Source organism: Dicentrarchus labrax, unplaced genomic scaffold (assembly GCF_905237075.1).
Source record: "Dicentrarchus labrax unplaced genomic scaffold, dlabrax2021, whole genome shotgun sequence".
NCBI classification, from domain to species: domain Eukaryota; kingdom Metazoa; phylum Chordata; class Actinopteri; family Moronidae; genus Dicentrarchus; species Dicentrarchus labrax.
Genome location: NW_026136717.1, coordinates 5,148,348 through 5,174,687, shown reverse-complemented (window position 1 = coordinate 5,174,687; position 26,340 = coordinate 5,148,348). Strand labels below are relative to the sequence as shown.

The following is a 26,340-nucleotide window of genomic DNA, read 5'->3' as shown; positions in this document are numbered from 1 at the left end:
AACACCCAGTTTAAAATCTATTCAAACCCATTTGGTGGTGACGATGGTGGGGCACACAAGCTCATCTGAGAAGGTTGTGTTGGGGGAACCACTGGTTTAGGCTATAAAAGTATAACTGAGTACAGACAGGGAGGTGAAATTGTCAAAATGGAAGCTGGAACTGGAACCAATCCATCTATATAAGGCAATCAGTTACATTTTCAATGACCAGTTCCCTCTTGCCTCAGCATTGTGGTCATGCTAGGTTTTACAGTTACACTTGCCAATATTTGACCTGTGACAAAAATATCTTTCGCAAAATATATTTAGACCGGACTAGCTGTGCTGTTTCATGTATTACTGATGTGGAATTTTTCCCAAATGCTAACAAAGCACAGCTCTTTCCCAGCACTTTGAATGATACACGCTGTATGACATTGCGTGTGTGTAGCTGTGTTGGCTAATGTATGCTGACGAAATGTTTTTGCTGCTGAATGTTTGACTTACAGTTGGACTGAGCCAGCAGAGCAGTTTTGGACAGGAGATGTTAGGAGGCTACTGTTATGCTAAACACAGCCAGACTACCACAGCAGCTATCCCCGTCACACCACGTTGTGACAAACTGTGCACTTACGTAGGCTGACTTTGGCCACCTTCTTTACATATCATCCACTGTTTGATGGGAAATTCTAAGCTCCCTCGGGCACATTTTACTCCCACCCTTCAACTTGGTTGAGGAGCATCACATCATCACCTCTGTCACATGAGCAGTGGGTGACACTGACTGGCTAATATCTGATTTTCATTGATTCAGGCCTATTCATCAACAAATATATAGCCCTCATTCTACTGTGCAGCTCTTTGCCCTTACTGTTCGCTCCAGTCTTTCTCCTAGAACTTTTTTTGATTTCCAGTTTGATTTATTAAGTCTCCTGCTTGTCCGCCTGTCAACAACAACAGTTTAAGACTCAGCTTGTTCAACTTTGACAAAACGTGGGGGAATGATGCATGTCGTTGCTGTGTTGCAGCATTTTCAGAATTGCACTGATTAGCCCAAAGGGGGCTGTGCAATTACTGGTCAAAACAAGTGGGGAATATTTTTAACTGATTGGTCCAGAGGGAGACTGCATCATTTGTGACATGTTGTTGCCTTGTTTTTGTTGATGTTGCTGTTGTTTCCCCCAGACTTTGTGCTTTACTATTCTGTTTAAAAAAAATTGATTTGGTTACCTTTCTTTTTCTTCTGTTTTCCCTTCACATGTTCTGTATGCTATGATTTTGGATTCATTTTTTTGTTATTTGGCCTTTGTAATTGACCTCCCCTCTCCTTTCCTCTCCTCCCCTCTCTTCTCCTCCCTTCTCCTTTCCTTTCCTCTCCTCTCCTCACCTCTCCTCTCATCTCCTCCCCTCTCCTTACCTCTCCTCACCTCTCCTCTCTTCTCCTGTCATCTGTCTGTTATGCTATTCCTTCGCGACCTCCTCATCTAAGCTCCCTTGTTCCTTTCTCTCCCTCTTGTTCTCCTTCTTTCAGCTGCCTCTGCCTGCTGTGCTGAGCCCTCTCTCCTATTCTTCCTTTAACTCATCTACCTTGTCGCTCTTTCTCTCTCCTTACCTTCACCTTGCTTCGACACACTCAGTTCATCCTCTTTTCTTTCAACCCTTTCTTTCTCTGCTCCTCTCCGTCCTCGTCTGTCCCTTCTCCATTCTTTCTGTCTCCCCCTCCCCTTTCTCCCTCGCTTTATTTTAATCATATTGTTACTGTAATGGTCCAGTGCTTCAAGCCAAAGCTTTTAAATAAAAACATATGAATGAACACTGGCCGCTTCATGCACACATACACTCAGTGGGTGTGTGTGTGTGTGTGTGTGCATTTGTGTATGAGGCTCTGTCCCTCTTCTCCCCCTGCCTCGTTCTCTGGGCTTTTCATACGCTTTCTCGCTCTCGACATTTCACATGCAAATGCACGTATATACAAGGCACACTCACGCACGTGCATGCAGAAACAAGGACACACAAGGTTAGGCGAGCAGCAAAGCTGAGTTGGGTGCCTGCGCATGGAAAGGGCACAGAGAATTTCACATGCAATCTACGTCTGGGCAGCAAACATGAATTCTGCACCATGGACTGGAGTCGATTTGAGTCCTCTAAAACGTTGCTGTCATAATGCATTCATCTTTTCCCCCCTGCCGGTGAGAGAGAGCATGGGTGCCACCTAATGGTGAGAATGTACAGCAGTGACACAGCTGGGCTGTGTGGCGGATGGGGGAAGGGGAAGAGGCTGTGTTGCGTGTGAGTAATTGTGAGCGCATCAGGCAAAAGTGTGTGAATGTGTATGTTTGGTCATGCGTTGGTGTTTGTGCACATCTATCGCATCATGTGGCCTTGCATCTCTCTGGTGTCATTAAGCTTGATGAAGAAAAAGTCTGTTTTTTTATTTATGTACAGTATGGCCTGGATCTGATGTTTTCTTATCAGCATGAATGAACTGGAACAAGCTGTGTAGTGTTGCATTTTTCCAAATTCTGATACAGACCACATGGGTATGTGGGGATCCTGAGACGTGACGAATTAGCAGTTTGTATTTGAATAGTCAAATATTAAAGATATAGTGACATTCAGCCAGATTTAGCACAGAGGACAACAAGAACAAAAGGAAAAAGGAAAATATCCAGATCAACATTTTAGATGTTTTAATTTAGCTAAAATGTGAAGAAATGTGAAGCTAGAAGCAATATGTGTTCAACGTGAACAGAAGAAAAAGGTTCAAAAAGTGGAATGTATCTCATTTTTGTTCCTCTTTTTGACGTTCGTGCCAGCTTATATTGCTTTCAGATAGTGTATGTCTTTAAACTTTAAACAGATATAAAAAGCCACCCAAATCAGATATAAAATTCATCATGAAGGTAGAAGTCTAGCTTATGTTTGTCCCTGAAAAGTTATCATGATTATTTAAAGTCTCCCTCCGCTCAAAAATATATTTTTCCTTTTGTACCTACAGTTGGATGTTTGAGCTTCACTGTGCAGAATGATGTATGAGCAGAGGTTGACACTAGAAGTATGTTCTCACATTCATCTGCTGAAAGTGGAAAGTGTTCATTCAAAGTCAGATTTTAAGGGACGTGGCCTACAAGCATGATTTGTGATAGTTTGGTAATTAGTTTGTGATGTTTAAACTGAGGTCGCCAGTGCACATACACTGAGAATCAAAGGATTTTGATGTGTAAATTATACTTTTGTTTACAGAAAAGACATATCAGACACATATAATTGTTCCGAGAAGAGTATTTGTAGATATGGTTTAATATGACTGGACCCCTCCAGTCCATCTTTGACTCCTACTTTACTATGTATGTCTGTGTGTCCCAGCCTGGCCCAGGTACCGCGTGCTGCGTGTGCAGGAGTTGGGTCAGTACAACCTTGAGATCCAGTCAGCGGATCTATCTGACGACTCCCTGTACGAGTGCCAGGCCCCTGATGCCGCCCTGAGGTCCAGGAGGGCCAAACTCACCGTCCTCAGTACGTTAGTTTGCCAGTGCATATTTCTTAGAATGTATGTGAGATGTTGTGTGTTTCTAACACTTTCCTCTCCCGCTCCAGTCCCCCCAGATGACCCGGTGATTGATGGGGGTCCGGAGGTGTTGCTGAATGCGGGGGAGTCCTACAACCTGAGCTGCGTGTCTCGAGGGGCTAAGCCGCCTTCTATGATCGAGTGGCTTAAAGATGGTCTGCCTGTGGAGGGTGCTGCCAGTACCACTGTGAGTCTAAGAGACCGCATTCACTAAAACACACACATCCATGAAGTCTTTTTACAGTTGTTGTTTTTTTTATCTGTGTTGTTTCATCAACGTCCCTCTGCTGTCCATCATCAGGAGGTGCTTCCAGACAGGAAGAGGGTGACCACACGTAGCTACCTGCCAGTCCAGCCTGTCGACAGCGACACTGGGAGGAACTACAGCTGTGTGGCCACCAACCTGGCTGTTCCCACCGGCAAAAGCACAACTGTCACCCTCAACGTACACCGTAAGCAATTCACTAATGTTGAGACAGAAGCTGATTTTAACTCAAGAAGTACCATTGTTTCGTCATGTGATATATTACATTACCATTACATTAGTCATTTTTATCACAATCTATAATTAGACTTTTTATACAATATATAAAAAGCAACATGGTGTCATATTTTGAAACATTAAACACCCGCCAGCAGCTAAATGTTTTATATATCATTAAGTCATGCATGGAAGCCATTTTGCATCCAACCTCCAGATTGCTGCATATATTAGATGTAGTAAGGGTGTTGTTACATGAGTCTCTCTGCCTCTCTCTCTCTCTCCAGACACACCGACAGTGACCTTGTCCATTGAGCCTCGCTCTGTCCTGGAGGGGGACAGAGTCACCTTCACCTGCCAGGCTCACGCCAACCCTCCTATTATGGGCTACAGGTCTGAATGCATATACATTCTCACTTTCACTGGGCCTGCTAAAGTAGCAGTTAGATTGTATGACAGAAATGTAGTACTTCTTTTTGTCTTGTATGATTTTTGTTGAAAATTCCAAAGTTGACATAAAAAAAATGTAATACATGTAAATCTATTTAGAGCAGATCAGAAAAACAATCAGTTTCATATTTATGGTTCCCATTCGTGTTACATAGTTCCAGGGTGTGTGCATGTATTCTTTCACCGTATATGACACTGCGTTTTAACCCCAGGTGGGCTAAGGGGGGCGTGGTGCTGCAGGGAGCCAGGGAGAGTGTGTTCACCACCAAGGCCGACCACTCCTTCTTCACCGAGCCTGTCTCCTGTCTGGTTTTCAACGCTGTGGGAAAGACCAACGTCAGCATCTTGGTGGACGTTCACTGTGAGTCACACAACACTCATCTCACCTTGTTCAATTGCTTGCGGCCCACTTCACTCACTACAGCCTCGAGTCAGAGGGATAAAACACACCATTGTTGTGTTTTTCCTCTGAGCAGCTTCTCGCCTTTAGTCCTACTGTATTATTACTCAAGCACAACAAAGAATGTCTCTCTCTCTGTTTCTGTGTCTCCAGTTGGTCCAATTCTGTTGGTGGAGCCGCAGCCAAAAACAGTAGATGTTGACTCTGATGTCACCCTCAACTGCAAATGGGCTGGAAACCCTCCGCTCACACTCACCTGGTTCAAAAAGGGTTCGAACATGGTAAGAAACTGAGAGCCCACACTCGCTCCTTACTTCTCTGTTCTTGTGTTCACACTACTTTTATAGTTCACGCTTTCTCCTCCAGTGTTTACAAAAGCAGCCTTCATTCAAGGGCATTATCCTGTCTGTACACCTGGATGTATTTTTCTTTTCCCTGATATTCTTAAGGTTGGATTGCATTCAATAAAATCAATGACTGTGCTGTAGACATATAGTCCTCCTAAATAGAAACAGAGGACAATACAATGTCCAGCAGCCATATTTCAGATCTTGAACAACTGTGGCTTTGAAAAGCCAATTGCATTTGGTATTTATAATAAAAATAAAATTCATATGAGATGAGAAGATTGATACCACTCTCACTATCTAACTTAGCACAAAGACTAAAAACAAGGGAAGCGCTAGCCTGGCTCTGTTCAGAGGTAATAAAATCTGCCTACTGGCAACTTTAAAGTTCACTAAAATGAACATGTTATATCTCACTTGAAGTATAGAAATGACACGTTGTGGCTTCACACAATAATTGCGATACACAGTATTATCACAGTATTCGTGAAAATATACTTTACCTTAGATATTGTTAAGAAACATATATTAATTGCATCACAGATAGGCACCTCCGCTCCCTGTTCTTCATTTTGGAATTCTATACTATTTCTACACATCTGGTTTAACTGTTTTGTACAACGAAGCCGAGCCTTCAGCCACGGTTACATGCTTAGGATTTTGGAATTATTGGCAAGATGTGGGCTCCCCTCGGTCGCCTTGTTCAAAATGCATCTTAATATAGGACTGTATGATGATGAGCTAAACAGGTGTTTCAAGTCGAGCTATCTGAGGATATTTATGATTGTCCTGATTCACAATTATCACAATGATTGAAATACACCACAATGTTTTTATCGCTATAGGCAATTATATTGTATATTGTCTGTATATGTAGTTGGTAGGTAGATTTTGTTACCATTGTTCAGAGCTGTTTCCAGTCTTTATGCTAGGCCATGCTAATTGTCTGCTAGCTCAATTTTTATATTTACTGTATATGAGAATGAGAGTGGTATCAATATTCTCAAAATAAGCGTATTTCCTACAATGTCAAATTGCCAAATGTCAAAGGATGCCCTATTAATATCTTTTAGTTCAATTTAATTTGAGCTTTGTAGAAAAAAAAATTGAGACACAAGCCTGCTTAAGTTAACCTGTTTTGTTTTTTAAGATCCACTGTGTAGCTAAAGATGTGGCGAATAGGTGCAAGTAAACTTTGCTTTGACCTCTAACTGTTTGGCGAGCAAACAGCATGTTCACGTTCATGAAATCTGCCACAGCAAACTATTCAAGACCATATAATTAGTCTTGCTCAGGTATTTCTCTCTCTCTAGGTGGTTACATATTTAGTCATAATTTGCACACAGCTAATTTTCCAATGGATGTGGTTGCTAGGCAACTGCAAAACCTTTGTGATGGGTTAAAAACAGATGTGCAAGTTTGCATTGTTAGCCAGTTAAGGTCAGAGGAGTAGAACACATATACTCAAATAAGGCCAGACATGCAAATACACAACATGATCTATTAAAATAATAATGTATACAGGTGGAGGTACAAGAGTACATTAGCCTCTCCTCTACTTATGCACATGTGGGCTTTTATTTTGTTTATCCCCTCCTGCTGTTTAGCAGATTTGCCTTGTTTATATTTGTGTCCTTTTTTTTCACTCCCCCACAGGTTCTGAGTAACAGCAACCAGCTGTATCTGAAGTCAGTGAGCCAAGCGGATGCTGGCCAGTATGTATGTAAGGCCATCGTCCCACGGATTGGAGTAGGAGAGACTGAGGTCACACTCACCGTCAACGGTCAGAAAACATCCACACAATTTAATGTATCACTGCTTGTAGTTGAATAACTTGTACTTTCTAAAAGGTCAGCTTGTCAGTAATTGGAAAAAATGTTGTACGTCCAAAGTGTTACAATTCCTCTTGAACAGGCCTAGTAAGGTCAATGTCAACACCAGGGTTGAATATGATGTTTGTGGTATTTTAAGTGTCATTTCTTTCATTTCTCTCTTTCACACACACTCACATATCCTCTCATTTTTGGCCAATGCAGGTCCTCCCATAATCTCCAGTGACCCAGTCCAGTATGCAGTGAGAGGGGAGAGAGGAGAGGTGAAATGCTACATAGCCAGTACACCTCCTCCAGATAAGATTGTAAGTCAAAAGAAAAGAAAAAGGGAATGACACACTCAATGACATGTTAAAATGTTAGCCCAGATCTATTATTAAGATATAGAAAAGCCAAACAAGGAAAAGCTTTGGTCACAAAGAGCACATGGTTGTACTTTTTTGTCTGACAGAGATTTTACTGTTACTGTACCTTCCTGTGCCTAAAAGCTCCTCTCCTGCACGGTAAATGCTTTTAGGCAGTGTCCCCTTTTCTTTTTGAGTGGTGACTCACCCTTAAACTCTCCCAGAATTTTCCTCCATCCCATCACATAAACAAACCAACACTAACACTAAGCCGGTCCGCTTTTAGCTCCTGCGTCAGAAATCAGCCTGCATGCTTTCTCCACTCGACTGTATCACGGAGACGCAGTAGTAGCAGTTCCTCGGCGACTGATCCATCCTGACTCGCAGTGCGCGCTCCTAATGCAAGTGGCGGAGGTTGGGACAGAAAAAGATTTATAAAATATAAAGGACTGGAGAGGAACAGTTGTCCCAGTAAACGACACAGCCAGGAGATTATCCTCCTCTGGAATAAGTGGGCAGATTATGGGAACATGTGGGCTTATGCATAATTAACTCCCCTTAGTACAGTACTTCAATGCTGAATAATACAGTTGCTTTTAGTGGCTTTAAAGTTAGAGAATGTGCAAGATTCTCGCCAGCTCAGTCACCTACCTCCACTTTAGTCTGCAGAAACATACAAACTGTTGCTAGTCATGCAGTGTGTGCCTTTACATGTGAGTGTGTAAATTTATGTAGTCTATTTCTGTCATGCCTTTCTACAGTATGTGTTTGAGTTATAGATATATATCAAGTTAGATGTATATGGCCAAGAGTAGCTTTCTACTAAATATCACATAAATTTTTTTTAACCTTTATTTGAACATTTTAAGCGAAAGTAACATCACTCTCCTTTATTGATTGATATTTGTATCATGTTTCAGAATCACAAATACATATCAACTAATGAATACATGAATACTAGTGGACATATGGTAGTAATACACATTTTTACACACTATTTGTGCAACTGGATAAGGGTTTTCCATGAAATCCAATAGGGAACCCCAAACTTTATAGAATTAATTCATAGTTTTCTTTAAATTATAATTTTTTTTATATTTAGGACACAAAACACAGTGCAATACACTGATATTATTGCTGTCCTTGAAGCAAGAGTTCAGCATATTCATTTTCTTTCTTGCCAAGATTTTAATGAAAAGGTTGATACTGCTCTCATGTCAATACGGTAACTATGTCAATGGCCAGTTAGTTAGTTTAGCACAAAGACCAGAAAGGTCAGGAAACAGCTAGCCTGCTTCTTTAGAGGTTAGATATATATTATTTGTTTAATCCAAACATGAACTGAACTGTAAAATATGTAAATACGTGTTGTCATTTTATGGGGAGTTACATAGTATTCAGTTAGTAACTATATATGTATACACAATAATTATGATAAAAATCTAATATTGCCTCCCTTGTGTGTGTGTGCTCGCTGTAGGTGTGGGCGTGGAAAGAGAACGTATGGGAGAAGGAGAAGGGGACGCTGCTGGAGAGGTATACGGTGGAGCAGAGCAAACCATCGGCCGAGGGCGGCGGCGTCCTCTCCACCCTCACCATCAACAACGTGATGGAGTCCGACTTCCTGTCCACCTACAACTGCACTGCCTGGAACTCGTTTGGCCCGGGCACCATGATCATCACACTAGAGGAGACTGGTGTGTTTCATAAATTCAAAGAATGATCTGTAATTCTAGTGTCTTTTGAGGAGAATATTAATTTAACCGATCATTTATCAGCCCCAGTACATATCATAAATCCGCAGTTCTTTCACAGTCAGAAGGCTTTTTTGGAGTGCAAAAACTCTGTATTGATATATGATGATATTGACGTTAAATACTCTGTAATATAAAAGGTCAAGAAAATTAATATAAATTTAAAACAATCATTTAAATTAATTTAAATAAAGGAGAGAGATTCTCAAACCTGAGAATCCTTCTTCTCAGTGTTGATTTTAACTTTATAAGGTAACAGGTGACATCCAATGCATTATTCATATTCATTTATCAGTACATTACACAGTGCTTTGTACTTTGGGACACAGAAAAGAAACAATTTATCTAATGTAGTCTAAATTTTACACCTCAAATGGACCTGCAAATCCATATATAGCCAACAACAGAATCTCATTTGGACAAATAGACATCTCAGATTGCTTCTCAGTAACTGGATAGGGCAGCGCTTCTATAATTTAGCTTTATAAGGTGTATTTGTAACATTGAAATCATGATTGTGTCGCTGTAGACAGACATTTGCATCCCTAACTCAATCCATCCCCCCCAACCCCCTCTCTGTCTCTCTCTTTTTCTCCCTCACCCCCTCATTTCAGAGGAGGTCCCAGTGGGGATAATAGCTGGTGGGACAGTGGGCTCTACCATCCTCTTGTTCATCTTCCTGCTGGTCCTCGTTCTCATCTTCTACCGGCAGCGCAAAGGCAGTGAGTCATACTCTCCATGTGCTCAACACATACAGTCCCAATGTGCATTTAGCGTAGTAGAAGTTCATCGCTAGACCAAACAGACTTTCAGCAAATACACCTACAGCTTTCTCTCTCCACCATATGGATGTAGCCCCCCTCCCCTGAATTTGCTCCTCCAGCTCATGAAAACACGCCGGCCAAGATGCGCGTGTCCAGCTGTATTCAACCTTGCCGTGTTTTGCTTCCAGGTCGGCGCGGGGTCACTCTGGGTAAGCCCGACATCAAGGTGGAGACGATAAACAAGGAGACCCACAGCTTGGAGGAGGACTCCGGCAGCGTGTCCACGGCTTCGCGCATGGTCAAGGCCATGTACTCGGTGAGCAGCAGCGGGATATGTGTGCTTGGGCCGGACACTGTTTACACAGCCTGTAGTTGTAGAAAAAACCTCAGATTAACTCAGCAACCTCTCCCTACGCCACAATGTACCTTTTGACTAAGAACAAACTCTGTGCTTTTCCCCTGTAATTGCTCCTTTTAACACTTTGAATTCCGTTTTCTCTTCTCCTGTCATACTCTGTTGCCTCCTTCCCTCTTCTGTTTTGTTATGGCACCTTCTCTCCTCCTTTTTGTTTTTGTTTTGTTTTGTTGTTTGACGGTTTAGTTTCTCCCCTCTGTGTCCTTCTCTCCCTCCAATCAGCCTTTTAAAGATGACATAGAGCTCAAGTCTGACCTCCGCAGCGACACCCTGGACACCCGCCAGGAGTATGACCTAAAGGTGAGCTCACACAGAAACCCTTGTTCGTATCAAACCAGGCAGCAAATTGTCTTTAAAATCTAAAGAAACTCACCTTTTTGCTACTGAAAGACTCAAAAATTACAAAGTGCTGAGAGAAGTTACAATCACAGGTACAGAAATAGGTAGACAAACACAGATCTAGTCAATATGAAGTTAAAATCAACAAAACATTGATAATAAAATGATACCAAAGTCAGAGTGAGGTCTTCTGGAGTTTCAGAGCAAGGTTTCGTTCTAATTATACCTCAAAGGGCTGCAAATATCCTAATCGTTACTGACATGGTGACTCTGAGTGATGACTTTCATCCAATGATGTACAGCTTTTCTTCTCTGATGGAAGTGATGTCACCCAGTATGACACTGAGAGTATCCTCTGCCAGGCAGAAATAAGAATCAGATGAACTACATAAATATAATCTTTTGAGGGTTTTATACTATAGATTAAGCCTCATTCTTTAATACATAATCCCACCTGACCATTGATTGATCTAAAGTGTTTTTACTAATGTTATAGTAATCAAGGGGCATTGATAGAAATTGATTCTTAAGTGAAAGTTCAGTACAACTTGATTCATTTTATGTATATATATATATATATATATATATATATACACATTTCAATACCAGGTGCAAATGGGGTGTAAGCCCCTGTCCATCTAAAACGGATACCAAACTGGATGCTTGGAGAAGGTTCTAACTATTAGCTCCTTGGATTTAAATATTAAATGTATCCAGTAGAGTTGTCTTTATAAACAGCTTGCTTCTTTAACTCACGTGTTCTCTTCAAATGTCATTTTGTTTTGTGCCTGTAGCTTAATAAACACATTAAATACCTAATTAAACATCCACAGTTCATGTATTAAAGCTGAATTGTTAATATCCTACTGGCGATGAAAGTAGCATTAAATGACTTCACTAGTTGTTGCCTCTTCATTTGACTGCCAGGTCTTTAATGCAACTATTATCTTCTTACAGTGTATAAGAGCATAACCAAAGGGGCTGCTGTTTATCTGACTGTTGTTAGCCAGCAAATATGACTTATTACTTCTAACTTGCAAATATAACTCCAGTCCAGTTAAAACAATTCCACCTACGCATCGGTACAAAATCCCCTCTTAGTGCAGCTGTCTCAAGCTTCAAGAACATTCAGACCTCTTCCTGTCCTCTAGTTTTCTTCATTCTACAGTATTTTATGTTTGTGTTGGTTCCTTTTTTTGGTATAAGCTGCTTTTTTTCTTCTGGTCAACATGTTGTTGGCTGTAAGTTAAAAAAAAACAACAACACACAAACTCATTTTTAGGATTTCAAGCCAGTCTGTCATTTGGACCAATCAACAAAAACAGTTAACCGTCTACTTCATGCGCTGGTTTGCAGGAGATTTGCATGAGATTAGGAGATTTAAGACAAAAGCAGTGTAGTTGGCCGTTCTATAATTGCTGGAGCTCCTTTGGTCTTCCTTGACCCTCGCTTTCAGTCCAACTGTGAGGCAACTAGCTTCTCTAAAAGTTCGCTCACTCATCTTGAAGATATTTAAAGAAAAACAGGAAAAAATACAACTCAAATTGGAAAGACATTTGATAAAAATAAAGGAAGTTTAGGCACACGCTGCCCATTCAGCTGGCATGAATCATTTATACATTTTGACACTGCGGGGCTGGGCTTAGGTGATGAATGTATTTTCACGCGCAAAGCTGCCAAAATGTTCAGCTGAAACTCCCCCCCATGAATATTTTGTGAGGGCAAACGCACCACCCCTCTAGCTGGAGTGCTGCCTTGGATCACTTTGAAGAAACACAGACATGAATCCACCCCAGGAGGTGGTTAGATCAGCCCGACAACAGCCTCAGCAAGACTGTTTTTTTTTTTTTTAACTCCCCACTGCCTGAAGCACCGAAGAAGCGAAACAGAGTCGGATGGGGGAGAAGAGTACGGGTGCGTGAGAGACAATGAGATGGAGGAATAATGTCAGAAATAATAGTAGAGCAGCATTAGAGTGTTCAGCGGGGGGTGCAGTGAGGAGGGAGGGCAGTCTGGGATCAACGCTGCTAGTCGGCAGGGAACCACCCGGCTGGAGTAAACTTATGAGCTTAAACATGAATGCTTCAAGCTAAAAACGGCCAAATCAGATTATTTTTTTTTCTTGTTAACCTGGTCAAAAAATTAAAGATGTGCCATTCCATACTACATAATAATACTTATTAGATAAAGAAAAAAAGCTGATATAGTATATTTTTGAGCTGGAATGAAAATGAATTTTGCACTAATATGACGTAAAGGTTCTCAGAGGGCTGCTTTTTTTAACAAATAACTTTGTTAAAACTATTTAAAGGGCTGCTTCTTCTCTCTTACTCTGATCTGCTTTCCACAGGATTGTAAATCACAGCGCACTCTGATGGATAAACTTTGCACTGACACCAAGCAAGCTTTTTTTTCTGCACTATATAGTGGAAAAAATCTGTTTTTATATCAAATAACATACATACACCAATACCAACACCAAAAACTAAAAATTTGTACAAAGCATATATTATTAGTGTGTAGTATAAAATTAGGACACAGCAGCTTTTTTCACATCATCTTCTTTAATTTATACTCAAATGTCATTGTGCAAGAATATTTATTTAAAAGTCACGAGAGGTACTAGAGGTTGTGATTGCACCCTGTTAACATTTCACATAACATAACACCTTCTTTTTAAAGTTCATACAGTAGATATACAGCGCATTGAAGATCTTTTGAAAGTTGGCAGTATTTCAGAAGGTGCTCTAGGATGCCAGTCTTGGTGGATTACTTGTTTTCTCTGTAACTTGATCTGCAGACATTTCTGAAAAGGGACTCTCAAGCAGCTGAGTCACAAAAAAGAGAGCAAACTGCTCTCACAGCATAATCTTAATGACTCTGGACCTGGATGCAGACCAGCTCGAGCTGCACTGTTCACCCTGACCTCTGACCTTCTACAAGAAATAGAATTTCTCTTTGGGGATCAGGAAGGAACATAACATTAATATTAAAGAGCCCCTTTGACCTTAAGAATCTGTGTATATAGAAAATTATTTTCACAATCACCCTCATTATATCTTTTCTTATAGCTCACTCTGAGTTTTTGTCTCTGCCTCCCTCTTCAGGACCCCACTAACGGCTACTATAACGTGAGAGCCTCCACCCACGATGAAGGCCGCCCTGCCTCCCGCTCCACCATGCATTACTCTGACTACCGCTCCCCTGCGGGAACACCAGGGGGAGCTGCGTCCATTAGCAGCAGCGCCGGCGGCTCAGGGGCCACGGCCAGCGGAGGAGCCCCAGGTCCCCCCGGGCCCCTCACCTCCCCTGGCCGCCCCCAGGCCTGCTACGACCCCCGGCCCCCCTCCAGACTGTCCCACATCAGCTACGCCCAGTTCAACACTTTCACCCGCGGGGGCCAGAGCCAGCAACCCCCAGCGAACCCCGCCCCCGTGGCCAGCGACTTCCCAGGGGACTGCAGCCTCCTGGACTCCACTTCCCAGCTGGCCTACGACAACTACGGATACCCCTCGCATTACCAGACCTACCGCATGGGTTTCGCCCCGTCTAGCCTGGCCCCCCTGGAGGCCGGCCCGTCCTATGAAATGTATGGGGTGGGATCTGGGGTGGGACCCGGGGTGGGACCCGGGGTGGGACCTGGGGTGGGACCTGGGGTGGGACCCGGGGTGGGATCCGGGGTGGGGAGCCCTGGGGTCGGCGTGGGTCCCGGGGGTCCTGCTCCCTCGGGATCAGAGACTGGACTAGGGAAGTACGGCAGCTCCACTCGCTTCTCCTACACCTCGCAACACTCTGACTACTCCCACAGCCGACACACACAGAGGATGCAGACTCACGTGTGAGACAGAGAGACGCATAAACACCTCACAGTCTTAGCAGAGCATGAGGAAGCATCTTATAAATAGTGTCACACCTAAAAACACACACACACAATCATAGATTTACACGCACACATTTTCACACACTATAACACAACTGAACACAAATACGACTACAGACACAAAAAAACATCACACACACACACACACACACACACACCCATGCACAGAGTCAGAAGACCATGCCCATGAGACAGGGAGGGTATGAGAAACACAGAGGCACAGAGAGACGAGTGGAAGAAAAGGAGTTTTAGTGAGACAGGGAAGGGAAATTCCACACAATTTTGAATTCCCTCACTCCCAATGTGTGTGTATATCTGAGCTCTGAAAGAGCGGACGGCGCAAGTCACAATCAAGACTGGGAAAGAGAGCAAGAACCAGAGAGAGGACGAGAGATCACAGATCTTTGGAGCCCTATAGCTTTGGCTATAACTGACTTTGTAAATGATGAAAGAGAACGTCTTAAGGCAAACCTGACTGACTGTCAAATATGGTACACGATGATCGGGAGAAACCTCAACCAGTGGAAGTCATTTCTGGCCGCCATTTTTTAACGTTTTTTTGCTTCATCATTGAATAAGACAACCGTCATATTCAGTGATCATAGAGCACATATATATAGTATCCCATAATGCCCTTCTGTACAGTGGTACATGCCATCATGCCTGTTAGGCGGCATGGGGGGAGTGTGTTGGGGCTGGGGTGGGGTTGGGAGGGTTGTCATCATTTTGCACTGCATCTACAGTATTCATGCTTAGACGTCCCTTATCTATATCTGTGTAATGTCTTCTTTTTATTTGCACACCTGACTAGAGCTTTGTATTCTATTTTTAACATTACAGAATTATTTTTGTCAATGTAAAACATGTAATGTGTATGTATGGACCAAAAGTTTGAACGTGAGCGCACATAACGTGGGAGTTCGCCTGGGTGATTCCACTGAGACAGTGAGTAAAGAGTTGTGCCAACAGCGGAGCCTGAATTCAGGACGTATTTCACATCAGAAGGGTATATCAGTGTATAAAAGAAACCTAGTGCCAAGTGTTCATGTTGTTCTTCACCTTAGACCATGTATATGCAGTAGAAGCTCCTTCTATTGGTGACTGTTGCTTTACAAACCAGGCTCGGGGCCTTGAGTCATTCCCAGACATTTTCGTAGGCTGGAGCCTTTTTCTCTGAGCTCTTAACTACAAGCCTGGTGCAGACGGAGAGAAAAACACAGATGTTGGGTTTAGAACTGAGTGGCCTTATAGGGGAACATGTCGTACATTTCCATTTTGAATCATTCCTCATCGTCTGTCTGCCAAAACGGCCAGAGGAGAATGTGTATGGAGAGGTTCAATGAAGGCTTGTCCACAATATTGACATGTAGTAGTGTATGACTGTGAGTGTGTGGGCGTGCAAGTGTGTGTGTGTGAGAGAGAGAGAGAGTTCAAGAGGGAGTGTGTGGGCGTTTAGCGCGCACATCGATTTGTACAGTGTGTTTGTGTAGATGTGTGAATGACTGTGTGTGTCTGGGAAGCATACTGTAAACACGCAGCACCCAACTCGAGTGTGCGCGCGACTATCGTATGCATGTCGGTGTGTATACAGTATGTGTGTGCATGTCTGTGTTGAGTGTGTGTTTCAGTATATGTCCATATCATTTCTCTCACAATCCTGTTACAGTACTTTTATACCTCTGGTAGGACTGTATCCTGTATTATTGTGTCTTTGAATTTAGAAAAATCCAATGTTTATCTTATTGTACTGTTCTTCGTAGCAGAGAAAACTGTTCAAAAGATGTACAACGAACATTATCAAACTCTCATTTTTTAATTTCATTATCTTCAATATTTTTTAAAAATGGTATGTAATTATTTTTCCACAGTATTACATAAATAAAAGCACTGTTTTTTATAAAAAGCAGAGTTTGTCGTCTTTGGGCAGATGGGTTCAAATGCATATGTTCATTATTTTGACAAATGTAGACTCATCTGTCATCTGTGTCATCTGTTTATACACAGTAGTATAGCATTTATTAAAAGAATTATATCATTTTTAAATATACCTTTAATATATATTTACATTAATTGATTTTACCAATGTTTCTTCATGACAAATCCACAGCATTTGCTCCAAATAGTAAGCAATTACTTTGTTTTTTTAAATTTATTTCTTATTTTATGTGTATTTTTTTTTATCAATCACTCTTTTGTGTTGTGTTGTGTTGTGTTGTATTTGGAGCTGCTGTAAAAAGCGAATTTCCCCAGTGTGGGATTAATAAAGTGTATCTTATCAATAAAAACTGGTGACAGGTATTTGAGTACCAAGTCTTTCAAAGATAAAAGTGGGGATTAATGATTTTATGTAATATATATACACACAAAATAATGTATGTTTTTTTTTTTTTCTATTTCCAGATTTGAAATAGCTTTCCTATTGCCTTGCCATGTTGATAACCTGCTGTTATAGGTTCCAGATATAAAGATTATCATGATCCTTATTATGAATTATTCCTATATTTATCATATATAGTTACATGTATACTTTATAAGATATTTAAAACTTATTTAAGAACGAAAAAAACACTCCACTGCACTACAAAAGCAGGCTGCTTTATATGGAGATAATATATGATACCGATAGGTGGCGGACACGCGCGTTACTGACGTAACGCGCCTCTAAAACAACAAAAGAAAAACCTCCTCTACGTCATTGGCCAGAGAGTCTGACAGCCAAGATGGCTGCCATGATGTTGAGGTCGCTTACAAAACTAGGACGTCCTTCAACAAAATTAATATTAAATACTAATGTGCTGAGCCCCGGCTGTACTGTCCTGCAGAGTCGGTAAGTTAACAAAAATACTGAACCTGACGCTTTGTGTGACCATTGTATTGCCAGCCGTGTTAGCTTGAGCTCTACATAAATATACACACTGCAGAGCTAATGTTAGCCTAATGCTATATAAGCCGACTTGGTCCCTTAATAATAACAATTCGAGTCGTCTGCTACAATTTAGACTTTTTTTTCTGAATGGGAAACGCCTTTACAAAGCACGCATATAACTGTTAACGCTATTGCAGTGTCATCCTTAAAGCTGCCTTATGTTACGTGACAGGGCAGGTTAGCTAACACCTAAGCTGTTACTGTTAGCGGTGTGATTAGCCAGCGTGTGTCAGTGTTTACCACACTGCTTCTGTGAGTATGTTCGACTCTGTGTAAAGTCAAAGGATTTCCCGTATATAAATGTATATAGTAAACAAAACTCATCAGTTTCTGGTCGAAAGGATTTAACAACAACTAACCAAAGTTTAGTTAACCATTGTGGAAGAGTAAACATTGTATTTTTGCTACTATTTTAGATAAATTAAAGAAAATGGAACATAATTAAAGTAAGAAACTATTGGCAGTCATTAAAATCCACGTACAGGTCTCTTAAATAGTCTTCGCCCCTTCCTGTGCTGATTATGCAGCTCCAAAGTCAAGGAGACATGAACCTATAGGTTTGTCATTGACGTGTGCTGATATAAAGGAGCTGTACACGACTTGACCCGTTTTATGCTGCTGTGTACTGCAATGTTGCAATAGTTGGCATTAATAAAAATATAAACATGTTTACGTATCCTAGTAGAACTTCTATACTGTATGTGTTCTTCATCCAGATCTGACTATCAGTTGTCAGTTTGGCACAATATGGCCCAGATTGTCACCCTCTGCAAATGACAGCCTAAACAAAATGAGATTAAAGGGGAACTTTTATTTTTACCCTAGTCTTGATCACTAGAGGTCACCGAGTACTGTCGATAGGAAAAACAATGACCAGAATTGGTTCTAGGAAACTGGAGATCCTGCAGCTAATGGCCAGAGCTCCCAGTTAGTTATAATACACTTCTTGGGGGCATATCCTAAAGAGTGCCTTTTGCTCCTCTTAACAGACACAAAATGCAATTAAAAAGTCTGTGCAACATGATCAGGGTCCTTACGTGACAACAACATGCCTTTTCAACTCATACGTTGTGCAGAAACCGTACAAAACAGTACTGTCGCCTACCTGTTTTTCCACCGCTCGCGTCACCGAAAGCCCAGAATAATCGATCACGGAGATAATGCCTTCACGACGAAAAAAAGTTTATTTCCCCCTCAAATGTCCATGTCTTCACACACAACTGTCCGATTTGCACACTTCCCTGCAACAAGTGAAATCCCACCGGACTTCAGCGCGGGATTTCACTTGTTGCAGGTAAACGCAGAAGAAGAAGAGAGTGGATATCGGAGGTGTTCACAAGGGAAGAAGCTTGGAGTAAGAATAACGTGTGTTGTTGATCTACTGTGGAGAAGAAATGGTTCGCGTTTGTGCCTTTCCAAATGGTGGCAACATAATGAGAAGGTACAAGTGCCTACACTTTCATCGTCTACTTTTCCCTGACCATGAGATACTGCAGTTGTGGCTAGTTGTTCTTCAGCTGGATGTGCACACTCCCATACAAGTACTATGCGATCACGGAGATAATGCCTTCGCGACGGAAAAAAGTTTATTTCCCCTCAAAATTGTGTTTGTAGCTCAAACTTGTACAGTACATGAATAAATGTACTTTCCCCCACTGACTTTCAATGTTTTTCACAGGCAGAAACAATGGCAGCCAGACGTGGAGTGGACAGAGCAGTTTTCCGGGGTGGTGATGTACCCCACTGCCATGAATGAGAAATGGCCCCTACCCCCATGGAATGGTAGAAGACACACACACACGCATGTTTAGGGCTCCTAGTTAAATGACTCCTGTTTTCCACTAACTGTTCTTTAAGCCTTTATTGATTAAAATCAAAAGGCAAATGTAAAATGTTGGGCTGCCAAGGCAGTGTAAAGCTTACAACATTCAGCTGTATTTATGAAATCCAACATATCCGACTTTGTGAGAGAGAGAGAGGTCGATGAAGTGCTTGACTTATTATATGACTTGACCCTAGTGTTGCCAGTCCACCAAACTTTATTATGATGGAGTAAGGCCCTGTCTGCCTTAATATGTGATAAAACGGTTTTAATTTATTGTTGTTATTTTGATTAGAAAATCAGATCCTGAAGAATTAACCAGTGCCTGACACTGCCCTGTATTGTTTTATTGTATTCCTGCAGACAAAGATGCTCTTGCAGAGAAGGATGTCTCCAACCTGACCATCAACTTTGGTCCCCAGCATCCTGCAGCTCACGGTGTGCTGCGTCTGGTCCTGGAGCTCAGCGGAGAGTCCGTGAAGAAATGTGACCCTCACATCGGTCTGCTTCACCGTGGCACAGAGAAGCTCATTGAGTACAAGACCTACCTGCAGGTACTGAACCACTTCCGATATCTGTACGTAGTGTTTCTGCAGACCTGCCGGTATCTATGCATTTTGGGTAGCAGGTACAGTTGAGTTCAGTTGTGCATGTGCAGTACTAAAATCTAACAGCAAGAGACGCCAGAGATTAGCCTGCTGAGAAGTAAAAGAAGAAGAAGAGTTCCACCAGTTATAGCGCCAGATTAATTCCCTTTGCCTTCACTCAAATATCAAGCAGGGATGATCATGATTGACAAGTGTGATGTCATTTCAAGAGAGTGAAAATCTACAACACAACACCATGCAGACCTGCCAACCTTGGGAAAATATTTAACGTTAATAGTGTTAGCCCAACGTTAAGTAATTTGCAAGCCAAGTTGCTTGTTCACCAGGCATTTGAATTGGCAAAGTAATGTTTCATTATATTGACCGTGTGTTACAGATTGTTAAACATGAGATTTCATAGTATTCATAATATAAGATATTATTGCACGCAAACCTGTGGATGTAATGAGAGGAACAAATCATGGCAGGATGAAAAAAACTAAAGTGTGTGTGTGTGTGTGTGTGTGTGTGTGTGTGTGTGTGTGTGTGTGTGTGTGTGTGTGTGTGTGTGTGTGTGTGTGTGTGTGTAGGCCGGCAATGTGTAGTGTACAACCACTGGTAAAATGAGTACTGAGATCTTTTACTTAAAGTAAAAGTAGCAGTACAACAATGTAAATATTACTCCATTACATACTCCAAGAAAAAGCCCTGCATTCTTACTTAAGTTAAAGGACTGTATTGGCAGCAAAAGGTACTACTATCAAAGTAAATGCTTTCATTATGGAAACTGTTCCCAATTTTTCATACACTATTTAAATTTTCTATACTGTATATTTATACGTACGTGTAATTTTAAAATTGGCAACATGAAGCTAATCTTAATTTAGCTATACCTTTGGCTCCTCTAATGTAGTGCAAAGTGTATGAACTTAATGTTAGACTGCTACTCAGAATATCTTCCCATGGTGGGCAGGCCTGTTTCTGCATTCTGTCACTCATATTTATCAGGAAGTGGCTTGAATAGCCCATACTGTATGTAATCGCATTCAGAAGGTTGTGAAAACAGGAAGTGTAGAATCAGTGGCGCTGCTCTTGGTTTAGGACAGTAAATTGCAACACACCATATGTTTTTTATTTTGGTTAACACGACATACTGTGGGGAATGAATACTACCTGAGCTGGATTTATTGTGATCAATGATTATTTATTAACTAGGTGGTGCAAGAGCACTAAATTAAACTCTTGCCATCAACTGAATTCATCAACGATAAATTAAGAGGACCTCACCTAAGTGGTCTGACATAATTAATCGAAGTCCCTTACCCAATAAGCTTCAGTTCCTCTTCTTTTTATACTTCAGGCTCTGCCCTACTTTGACCGTCTGGACTATGTTTCCATGATGTGTAATGAGCAGGCCTACTCTCTGGCTGTGGAGAAGCTGCTCAACATCCAAGCTCCGCCCCGTGCACAGTGGATCAGAGGTACAGACTAGAAATGGTCAGGGTGTCTGCAGATTCTGCAGAGGCTTCTGATTTTAAATCAAATGGTTTTAGGCTTAAAATGTCTAATGTCTAACAAATAATACCTCTCAATATTTTTGATCTTAATTTTTGAGCAGCTGGAACCATTGAAATGTCATTATTTCAGCTTTAAATGGTGGTGTGTTTTCTGTCTTATGTTTGTAGTTCTGTACGGAGAGCTGACTCGCATCCTGAACCACATCATGGCCATCACCACACACGCCCTCGACATCGGTGCAATGACTCCCTTCTTCTGGATGTTTGAGGAGAGAGAAAAGGTTTAGGAGCGCCGCTGCATGATGTCATGCTCAATCCTTTATGATGCCAGCTAGCCTAGATGTATATAAATAATACAAACACCACTCAGTATAATGCAAATCAAACAGCTTCACAGAGGTGTTGAATCCTCTCTAAAAACATTATAACCTTCATGAAGGTAGGATTTATTTTAGAGAAGGAATGTTTAGGTATCTGTTGAATGTTGACGACTTGAAAGTCTTCTAACTGTGTGATCCGTTGTTTCCTCTCAGATGTTTGAGTTTTATGAGCGAGTGTCCGGGGCCAGAATGCACGCTGCGTACGTCAGACCTGGTGGTGTTCATCAGGTGGGAGAATTCAATGAACAATGCTCCTGTCGTATCTGAGCGTGTTTGATAAACGCATCATGATGTCATGATAAACTGCTAATGATCTCAAATGCGCTGCAGGATTTGCCCATTGGCCTGATGGACGACATCTATGAGTGGTGCAAGAATTTCTCCATCAGAATCGATGAAGTTGAAGAGGTGAATGACACAAGCTCTTAACAGGATGAGACAAAGTAAGGATGTGGTGAAGATCTGAGTGTTCAAATCTCTTGGTTTTATTCTATGCAGATGTTGACCAACAATCGTATCTGGAAGAATCGTACTGTGGACATCGGGGTGGTTACTGCTGAGGAGGCCCTCAACTACGGCTTTAGGTAATCCACCAATGAAAATATACTCCTTTCCTTCAATTCTCCTTTTACAAAGTTCACATATATTTTAGGGCTACTATATTCACAGAGAGCCTCAGGCTAGTTGAAATTTAAGTTGTATAACATGAGTGTAATTTAGAAAGCTGTTATACATTTAAAAAACTGTCTGATTAGCAGAAATGTGTATAAACTGTGATATTTATTTATCACCTCTCTCCTCCAGTGGAGTGATGCTGCGAGGGTCTGGCATCAAGTGGGACCTGAGGAAGTCTCAGCCTTACGACAAGTATGACGAAGTGGAGTTTGACGTCCCTATTGGAAGCAACGGAGACTGCTATGACAGGTACAAGATTAGCAAATGGCTGTAGTTATTATTTAACGTTGCCTTCAGCTCCATTTTCTTGCCCCCCTTTTCTGTCTCTAGTCAGGGGCCAGTTCAACAAAACTGCAGCGTGCAAACTGCAACTTGTGACATGAAATAATTTCCTGTGGACACATTTGGACAGTACTAAAAATAAACACCCTACTTGCAACCCATGAGTATGCAAGAAGATTGTATCTGCCATGTGCGAGTGATATCAGGCGGCTGTGGCTCAGAGGCAGAGCGGGTTGTTCCTTAATCGGAAGGTTGTGGGTTCGATCCCCAGCTCCTGGTGCCACATGTCGAAGTATCCTTGAGCAAGATACTGAACCCCGAATTGCTCCTGATGCCGTGCATCGGTGTGTGAATGTGTATGAATGTTAGTTTCTGTTTGATGGACTTTGCCATCACTGAGTGAATGTGTGTGAAAGGGTGAATGTGGCACGTAGTGTAAAAGCGCTTTGAGTGGTCGGAAGACTAGAAAGGCGCTATACAAGTACAGGTCCATTTACCATTTACCATATCTGTGAATCAGGACTCTATCTGGCATCATCTGTGTGCGCTGTCTTTGTCACTTGGACACAGCAGTGACAAGTTTTCAAAGCTGATAAAGATTTATATTGATTGTTGATCGTAAGTGTGTGGTCGGGTTCTTTTTAAGATGTGCAACATGCTTTCCAGAATGATGAAATTAAGTTTCATACTTAAACAACAAGTTTAATTATAATTAGATAACATATAGTTGTGGCCCACACAGCGTGGTAGTGTGAGCTTAATTCTGCTGGTTAGAGGTTTTCATTGAGGCGGCCTACTATAGGAAGTAGCACAGTTCACAGTGTCTTAATCACACAGTCTGAGAAATGAAACAAACAGAGTTGTCAATGTGACACACAGTCCGTTTGTGTGATCAGCTCGTCACCAGCAATCTCAACAGAATGGCTGTTCATGGCTCATGGCTGATTCACTGATGCACGGTGTCATCAGCATCTATAGCTCACCGCTGTTTTCTGTGTGTGTGTGTGTTTGTGGTCCAGGTATCTGTGCAGAGTGGAGGAGATGAGGCAGTCCCTGTGGATCATGCACCAGGCGCTCAACAAGATGCCAGAAGGAGAGATTAAGGTGGATGACGCCAAGGTCGCTCCACCAAAGAGGTCTGAGATGAAGGTGAGCTGAGTAGAGAACTCCTCCTTTCAGTCTGTAGCCATGTTTACATCCAAATGTACCACAGATTAACCTGATTTCGAGTAAATTGGCAAAAGTAAATGGAAATGAATGCCTGTTTCCATCCACGACCGTCATGGGGTTATAAGGAGTTGGTTCATCGAGGTAAGCAGTGGGTGGCGCCAGTTCTCCAGTCGGAAAACCAGATAAGGAGGGCAAAATGACGAGATTAAAAGAGCGCCTATAGAACCTGAAACGCTGACAATGCAGGAAACATGACGGAATTATTACATTTCTGTTTGTTTCATATATTAATGGGAAGAAGTCTACATCAGATCTGCGTGGAGCGGAAACAACTGATTCTTCTTCTACTTGTACTCTTTCCTTAAATAGGCTAATAGGTGAGAAGAGGACTTTTCTGTAAAATGAAATAAATTGTACTTGATTTGAACTGTTACCTAACATTAACACAAGAGGAGGATATTAAGAGGATGTCCGTAGAGAACTGTAGTCAATTTGCTGGAGACAGCAGTGATGTAATGATATAAACATATTTAACCTTTCTTAAAAAAAGAGCAGGAGGCCTGATCAACCTATTTTGAAAAAGGCTAAAACCACTTCAAGCGAGCGAATAATTTTTTTTGTGATGTGATACCTCAAAATGTGCATAAGAAATATGTGATGGAAAGACCTGTGGGATGAGTTTATAATGCCTGCAGGCTATTTAATCTTGAAACCTTTTTCCTGTCAGGGTTTCACTTCAGCGGTGTCACTAATTTGTCGTCGCACTAAACTGTTACAGAATTAGCCCAGTTCTTCTGTAAGATGCACTTTAATTTGGCTGCCTTCGAGGCTTGAGATCACCTCAGAACTTTCAGTGTTACAATTGTACATTTGTGTCATCATACGCACGTTCAACTTCCTCTAATTTTTGTGTGCATTGTTACGAAAACAACAGCTGAGACATGTTTTATGTATTCCTTGTCCTAGATGTCCATGGAGTCTCTGATCCACCACTTTAAACTGTACACCGAGGGCTACCAGGTGCCCCCAGGGGCCACATACACAGCTGTGGAGGCACCCAAGGTGAGAGCACTTGTAATGTGAATATTATTTGGTATAAAATATGCCTTTTTTGCTATTTTCCTCTGACTAGCCTCTTAAATCAGATAATCTGTGGATGCCCCAGTAGACTTTTAACAAATAAAAATCCCACTTTTTTAAATGTACCACTCTGTAGATCCTTAGTATACATTAGATTCTGTGAGTCTTAATTAATTGGAAAGCCTTTGTAAGCCTTTAGGGATCTGTTGTGATGTAATATGCTTACTCAAGTTTATTTATTTATGTGTGTGTGTGTGTGTGTGTGTGTGTGTGTCGTTTGCGTCGCTTGCAGGGAGAGTTTGGTGTTTATTTGGTATCAGACGGCTCCAGCAGACCCTATCGCTGCAAGATCAAAGCTCCTGGATTCGCTCACTTGGTGCGCACTCAAAACTTCACAAGACAGTGAAATATTAAACACACCGGGTATCATTTATTCAACACGTTTAACGGCTTGTCCTTAAGGCTACTTTTACTTCATTAAGTACATTTTACAAAGTACTATAGAAACATTTCTAAAAGCGAACAGATCCCCTCCCCCCTCTCCCTCCTTCCTGCTCATCTCTTAGCTCATGGGTACATGAACTGTTTAACGGAGTCATTTGAATTTGGTTGTCTAGGCTAAAAATGTCTTTTAAAGTTGCATAAACAAACTATTAGAGTAGTTAGTGCATTAACTTCAGGCTATAATCTTATGAATTATGAATATCCACTTTTATATGAGCTCATCTGCCCTCAATAATGGTAGCTGGTCTTCAGTTGTTCTGAATGTTAATAAATGTTTTCTTCTCTCTAGGCTGGTCTGGATAAAATGTCCCAAGGACACATGCTCGCTGATGTGGTGGCCATTATTGGTAAGAGAGTGATTATTGTTCAAGAATCCAGTTTCAAAAGGGCAAAAATCTCCTCTCTGAAGTTTGTAAAAATGCAAATCTAAGTATGAATCTATACTGAGCCTTTTCTTCTTCTTCTTCTTCTGACAGGTACACAGGACATAGTGTTTGGCGAGGTTGACCGTTAACGCGATGCCGCTCATGTTTTTGCCCCAAGAGGAGCATTCATTCTCTCTTCCCCACATCTGTTAGTCAGGTTCTCTTCCTGTTCACTATCTGCTGTAGTGAGGCTTTTGACAGATGACTGCTCATAATCAGTGATGTACAATGTCCAAATAAACCTAATAAATATTTTATCACCGAACAGCAAAGTAGTGAGTTGTGTTTTTCACTGTTACACTGGAAAGGGCAACTTAGATCAAAAACATTTCTTTTTTTCAAATGCCCCGTTTCCTTGACTTGTCTGAAAACATGAGCGAAAATCAAGTATTAAACATGACAGCAGGCACTAAACCCTC

General features: G+C 41.5%; 2 protein-coding genes across 4 annotated transcripts in view; both read left to right on the top strand.

Annotated features, from left to right (window-relative positions):
• The window catches only part of kirrel1a (kirre like nephrin family adhesion molecule 1a), a 33,369-nt gene extending 16,913 nt beyond the window's left edge, over nucleotides 1–16,456 (top strand). The window contains exons 3-15 of one of the 3 annotated variants that reach the window (XM_051429059.1): nucleotides 3,346–3,495; nucleotides 3,577–3,734; nucleotides 3,849–3,999; nucleotides 4,316–4,421; nucleotides 4,691–4,839; nucleotides 5,032–5,159; nucleotides 6,882–7,008; nucleotides 7,262–7,362; nucleotides 8,882–9,098; nucleotides 9,770–9,874; nucleotides 10,108–10,235; nucleotides 10,521–10,634; nucleotides 13,781–16,456. In XM_051429059.1, the coding sequence (XP_051285019.1) occupies nucleotides 3,346–3,495; nucleotides 3,577–3,734; nucleotides 3,849–3,999; nucleotides 4,316–4,421; nucleotides 4,691–4,839; nucleotides 5,032–5,159; nucleotides 6,882–7,008; nucleotides 7,262–7,362; nucleotides 8,882–9,098; nucleotides 9,770–9,874; nucleotides 10,108–10,235; nucleotides 10,521–10,634; nucleotides 13,781–14,515 (2,369 nt within the window). In that variant the 3' untranslated portion in view covers nucleotides 14,516–16,456. Of the gene's footprint in view, nucleotides 1–3,345; nucleotides 3,496–3,576; nucleotides 3,735–3,848; nucleotides 4,000–4,315; nucleotides 4,422–4,690; nucleotides 4,840–5,031; nucleotides 5,160–6,881; nucleotides 7,009–7,261; nucleotides 7,363–8,881; nucleotides 9,099–9,769; nucleotides 9,878–10,107; nucleotides 10,236–10,520; nucleotides 10,635–13,780 lie in introns of all 3 variants that reach the window. The other 2 variants (XM_051429058.1, XM_051429060.1) reach the window with 2 other exon arrangements.
• A 783-nt stretch (nucleotides 16,457–17,239) lies between these two features.
• ndufs2 (NADH:ubiquinone oxidoreductase core subunit S2) lies at nucleotides 17,240–26,193 on the top strand. The gene is made up of 14 exons (XM_051428980.1): nucleotides 17,240–17,380; nucleotides 19,158–19,261; nucleotides 19,665–19,855; nucleotides 21,249–21,369; nucleotides 21,574–21,686; nucleotides 21,939–22,013; nucleotides 22,116–22,193; nucleotides 22,284–22,369; nucleotides 22,590–22,709; nucleotides 23,762–23,891; nucleotides 24,879–24,974; nucleotides 25,285–25,368; nucleotides 25,786–25,843; nucleotides 25,973–26,193. The coding sequence occupies exons 1-14, from the start codon at nucleotides 17,274–17,276 to the stop codon at nucleotides 26,008–26,010; spliced, it is 1,401 nt and encodes a 466-aa protein (XP_051284940.1). The 5' UTR covers nucleotides 17,240–17,273; the 3' UTR covers nucleotides 26,011–26,193.
• The last annotated feature ends 147 nt before the right edge of the window (nucleotides 26,194–26,340 follow it).

Coding starts and splice junctions, on each gene's coding strand:
- ndufs2 (XM_051428980.1), top strand. CDS start 17,274: ATGGCTGCCATGATGTTGAGGTCGCTTACAAAACTAGGACGTCCTTCA. Junction 22,370..22,589: donor GCCCTCAACTACGGCTTTAG/GTAATCCACCAA, acceptor TCTCTCCTCCAG/TGGAGTGATGCTGCGAGGGT. Junction 25,369..25,785: donor CTCCTGGATTCGCTCACTTG/GTGCGCACTCAA, acceptor TCTTCTCTCTAG/GCTGGTCTGGATAAAATGTC.